Source organism: Mandrillus leucophaeus, unplaced genomic scaffold (assembly GCF_000951045.1).
Source record: "Mandrillus leucophaeus isolate KB7577 unplaced genomic scaffold, Mleu.le_1.0 Scaffold14, whole genome shotgun sequence".
NCBI classification, from domain to species: Eukaryota; Metazoa; Chordata; class Mammalia; order Primates; family Cercopithecidae; genus Mandrillus; species Mandrillus leucophaeus.
The window spans coordinates 235,615-241,393 of NW_012101365.1; the positions used below are offsets into that span (position 1 = coordinate 235,615).

Consider the following 5,779-nt stretch of genomic DNA (forward strand, 5'->3'; position numbering starts at 1 on the left):
CTAACGAGTAGCTGGAACTACAGGCGCCTGCCACCACGCCTGGCTAATTTTTTGTTTTTTAGTAGAGACGGGGTTTCACCCTGTTAGCCAGGATGGTCTCGATCTCCTGACCTCATGATCCACCCACCTCGGCCTTCCAAAGTGCTGGGATTACAGGCGTGAGCCACCATGCCTGGCCAAGAATACTTTTTCAGCAAGGCAGATAGGGCTTCTCAGAAAGTCTAAAACAAATATTACTACTAGTGAGAGTTGTTCTTTTTCTTTCTTCACTTGAGTACAGCTATGATGTCTGCCTCTGTATTAACAGCAACAGAGAAACATAAATACAAAAACAGGTAACACCAGGCCAAGTGTGGTGGCTCATGCTTATACTTTCAGCACTCTGGAAGCCGAGGCAGAAGGATCACTCAAGGCCAGTTCAAGACCACCTTGGGCAACATAAAAAGACCCTGTTTCTAAAAATTAAAAAAAAAAAAAAAAAAAAAAATTGATTTTTTTTGAGGCAGAGTCTTACTCTGTCACCCAGGCTGGAGTGAGGTGAAATGATCTTGGCTCACTGAAACCTCCACCTCCCAGGTTCAAGTGATTCTCCTGCCTCAAACTCCCATAGCTGGGATTACAGGCACCAGCCACCATGCCCAGCTAATTTTTGTGTGTGTTTTTAGAACAGACGAGGTTTCACCATCTTGGTCAGGCTGGTCTTGAACTCCTGACCTCAAGTGATCCGCGTGCCTCGGCCTCCCAAGGTGCTGAAATTACAGGTGTGAGCCACCATGCCTGGCTTAAACATTTGTTTTTAATTAGCCAGGCTTGGTGGCACACATCTGTAGTCCCACCTACTCAGGAAGATGAGGTGAGAGGATCACTTAAGCCCAGAAGTTCAAACCCGCAGTGATCACTCCATTGCACTCCAGCCTGGGTGACAGAGTGAGACCCTGTCTCACCAAAAAAAAGAGATTAAGGAGGAGAAGACTCTAGACCAAAAGAAGTAACTGATATTATTGAAATTATTTGGTAGCATAACTATTTTCACATATGTAAGCAAACCAAATAGGGTCTCAAAAGTTTGTTTGAGACCAAATGATCCATGTTCTCTACTTCAACCTAAAAAAAAGTTAAAGAATTCTACAATTACAAAAAGAACCGTTATTCTATAGTTACTAAAAGACTTGAAACTGTCACCTGAATGCATCTCTTTGTTACAAAACAAGTAAGCGGGGTAAGGGGGAAAAGTCATGATTCATCAACGCTGCCTGCTTTTTTAAACCCAGGAAATTCCTTTACACCCCCTTCTGGCTCTAGCCAGCAAGAACTGTGGGTGTACTACTCTAGTCATTCCTTTATCAGTAACATACAATGTTAACACTATGTACATGTAAAACTGATTTTTGGTCGAATATTCCAAATTCTAAATTCATTTGCTCAGATCTGATTTTTTTTTTTTTTTTTTTTTTTTTTTTGATATGGAGTCTTGCTTTGTCGCCCAGGCTGGAGTGCAGTGGTATGGTCTAGGGTCACTGTAAGCTCCGCCTCCCGGGTTCACACCATTCCCTGCCACCATGCCCAGCTAATTTTTTGTATTTTTGTAGAGACGGGATTTCATCATGTTAGCCAGGATGGTCTCGATCTCCTGACCTCATGATCCGCCCACCTCGGCCTCCCAGAGTGCTGGGATTACAGGCGTGAGCCACCATGCCCAGCTCTAAATCTTATTTTTAAAATAACTTATTAAATAGGATGCTGACATTCTCTCCATTCAAAATTTTGGTGGTGAAGCCACTATAGAAAACATTATGACAGTTCCTCAAAAAATTAAAAATAGAATGACTATGTGATCCAGCAATTTAACTTCTGGGTATACATGCAAAAGAATTGAAAGCAGAAGCTGGAACATCAATCTGTATACCAATGTTTATAGCAGTATGATTCACAAAACTACAAGGTAGAAACAACCTAAATGTCCATGGAAGGTGAAAGAATAAGCAAAATATGGTACATACTACACAATGGAACATTATTTAGCCTTTAAAAGAAATAAAATCCTGACGCATGCTAACATGTATGAATCTTGGGCACATTATGCTAAGTGAAATAAGCCAGTCACGAAAAAGGGCAAATACTGTATGTTCCACTTATATGAGGTACCTATTAATAGAATAGTCGAATTCAGAGATAGAAAGTAGGATGGTGGTTGCCAGGGGCTGAGGAGAGAGGGATACAAGGAGTTATTGTTAAATAAGTATGGCAACAGATTTGCAAGATGAAAAGCTTTCTGGAGATGGATGGTGGTGATAGTAGCAAAGCAAAATGAATGTACTTAATGCCAGTGAACTGTAGACTTTAAAATGCCTAAAATGGTAAATTTTATAAAGATTGTACCACAATTATTTTTTTTTTTCATTAACAGATTGGGGGAGGATTTTCTTAGAGGACAATTTGGAGTAATATTTGCTTTGTAATAAATTCACCCATCTATAATATTCCAAATCTATCCCATTAAGTCTGAGCTGTAATATTCCACCCACTGCTTATCACCACTTCACTGATTTCAACAGAATTCTTTTCTCTATTGACTTGAAATAGTCAAAGAAAAAAATACAAAAATCCTTTTCAAAGGTTTTTCCACATTTAGACACAGTATTTAGCAATGATCAAAATGTGATTTATTTTCGAATTCTAATCAAAATTATGAAATTATGAAATTATGAAAATTCTAATCATAATTTAGAAATTATGTCTTTTCTACAAAGACAATACTGAGCTCTCAAACTATTACTGAGTCTCACAATCATATGATATAAACATGTAATTTTACCATACTCACTTTTGGTAAGGAAACTGATTTGCCCAGTTACAGAAGAAACCAGTGTCATCCAAGTATCCATATGCCAAGTCTTAAGCTGCAATCCTTAAAATGAATTACTTGAGGCCAGGTGTGGTGGCTCATGCCTGTAATCCCAGCACTTTGGGAGGCCTAGGCAGGTGAGGAGGTCAGGAGTTTGAGACCACCCTGACCAACATGGAGAAACCCCGTCTCTACTAAAAATACAAAATCAGTTGAGCATGGTGGTGCATGCCCGTAATCCCAGCTACTTAGGAGGCTGAGGCAGGAGAATCACTTGAACCTGGGAGGCGAAGGTTGCAGTGAGCCGACATCGCACCATTGCACTCCAGCCTGGGCAACAAGAGTGAAACTCCGTCTCAGAAAAAATAAGTAAGTAAATAAATACATTACCTGGTTTTCTTATAACTGAATAAATGTTTACTTTTAAGTTAATCCTATAAAAATTTAAATAATATGAAAAACAGGAAAAAAATCATTTTTTACTAAGACCATCATTTGTAAGAGGACTCCAGGTTCCTAAACACACAAATGGCTAATGTGTTTAATGTGTGTAGTTTTCCAAATAATTTTTTCTTCTATCAATTAACATTGTTTTACCTATTTGACAACATAAAATTATTAGGCAAACAATTGTTCACTGCAGATGCTATTCCATTTTCCCCATTTTTAAACAATTGTGTATAGCATTACCATTGGTCTGAAGAGAAAAACTTATCCCCATCTTATTAATGTGATCGAAATTATCATTTTCATTTCCAAACCAAAATCCCTGGAAAATCTTGCTTTGCCTGAGTACAAGAAGCCTAAATTTCCTGTCCTTTAGCCAATATAAGGTTAACAGTTAAGCATAATAATTGTCACACACAAAAAATAGAAAGCAGATGCAAGTTATTAGAGATAAAAAGGCAAAATCAAAACAAAGTTATAATTACCTTATAAAGGGAAATCAGAAGACAATTTTGTAACACAGTAAAACTACACCTAGAAATATAGAGTCCTTTTTCAAACAGTGCATTCCACATTAGATAAAAGATAGAACTGGAGAACAAAAACAAAACAAAAAAACAGTGATGAAAAACTTAGGCAGGGCTGGGTGTGGCAGCTTACACCTGTAATCCCAGCACTTTCAGAGACTGAGGCGGGTAGGTCACTTGAGCCCAGGAGTTCAAGACCAGCCTGGGCAACATGGCGAGGCCCATCTCTAAAAAATCTAATTAATTGAAAAATTTTTTTAAATTTAGGCAGGCAAAAAGCCTGAGGCTAATCCTAAACCTACAAAACATCAAAATCTTATGGTCAACTTTTAAGGACCCTCCTTTATTAGTTTAGAGGTTATGGTTTAATCAAAGTGTAGATATATGCATATTCCTAATAGCTGTATATCGGATTCCACTGGGTAACCAAAACAGCAAACTCTGAAAATGGTTATCTGAACGTTAATTTGTAAAAACAAGGGCCGGGCGCAGTGGCTCACGCCTGTAATCCCAGCAGTTTGGGAGGCTGAGGCGGGCAGATCACCGGTCAGGAGATCGAGACCATCCTGGCTAACAGGGTGAAACCCTGTCTCTACTAAAATTACAAAAAATTAGCCGGGTGTGGTGGCAGACGCCTGTAGTCCCAGCTACTCATGAGGCTGAGGCAGGAGAATGGTGTGAACCCGGGAGACGGAGCTTGCAGTGAGCAGAGATCACGCCACTGCACTCCAGCCTGGGCGACAGAGCAAGACTCCGTCTCAAAAAAAAATTAATTAATTTTAAAAAAATAAGGAACTTAATACAACAGAGAGAGAGAGAACAGCCCAACAAAATTTCAGTAAGGAAAAATACTGCCTAGTATGCTAGTGTTAGACTCTGTGCAATGATGAGTGTTAAAGAGGGAAAAGTCTGCCTATACTTGACAGTAGCTTCTAAGTTGATGCCAAAATGGCTAAAAATATCTCACTAAAATAATTTCTTCACCAAACATCAAAAGGCAAAGGTAGCGCTCACAGGACATTAGTTCTAGCTCCAAGTCTTTCACAATGCATACAGTTCTACTTTCAAAGGGCCTCCCTAAGATACTTACATGTCAGTGGCACTACAGCTGGGTTTATTAAGAGAACAGCCTTTACTTATCCTTTAAAGTATTCCTGGAGAAAGGACACCAACCAAGCAATTCAAGTCTGTAGAGGAGGGGAATCCGCAAATATGAAGAGGTAATTTATTAAGCTTGTGAATTCATTGCAGAGATACTCTGGAATATACAGTCTTATCTGTCTCCTCGTTATCTTCTTACCCTCCAAAGATTCCATTAGGCAAAGTCTCAAATGTTTACTCCTCTTTGAAAAGGACCTCAGTACCCCATTGCTATTACCCTCGCCATCTCATCATTCTGCTTTTTTACTTTTCCCTTAATACAATATAAATACACCACGCCCATAACACCACACGCTCCACGCTCACACTCCATACATCTCTCCCCATAGAACCCAAAACATCCCATGCTTAATGGTCCCACACCAATTAAAACAAAAATTCTACACGTTCCCCTACACCATACAGGAAACACCATACATTCCACACACATAGTAACCCAAAAGTCATTAATACCTCCAACCCCATTCAACCCCGTACTTAACACATTCTACACACTCAGGATAGCATATAAATTATACGTTTTTCCATAGCTCGCCACACACACACACACACGCCACGCACCGTATAAAAGCCTAAACCACACACCACTGCAGCGTTCAAACGCTGGGAAGAAGACTCCCTTGTGGCACCGGAAACCCACGAGGTTGGAAGTGGGAGGGGAAAAGGGCCAGATACTTCACCTGAAAATCCGCCAGGATCATCTCCCGGTCCATGTTGGACGCCATGGCGGCCGCCGAGTTCCACGGCTCCGGGAGCGAAGCGCGCACCTGGGAGGGAGACGGTACCTCCTGCGACCGTC

At 40.2% G+C, this 5,779-nt stretch overlaps 1 protein-coding gene across 1 annotated transcript in view; it reads right to left on the minus strand.

The window, feature by feature from the left end:
- Positions 1 to 5,779, minus strand: part of LOC105534937 (FAS-associated factor 1-like) — a gene marked incomplete at its 3' end in the record, with an annotated part of 240,954 nt that extends 235,175 nt beyond the window's left edge. The window contains exon 1 of the mRNA XM_011973876.1: positions 5,661 to 5,779. Within this exon, the coding sequence (XP_011829266.1) occupies positions 5,661 to 5,705 (45 nt within the window). The remainder of the gene's footprint in view (positions 1 to 5,660) is intronic.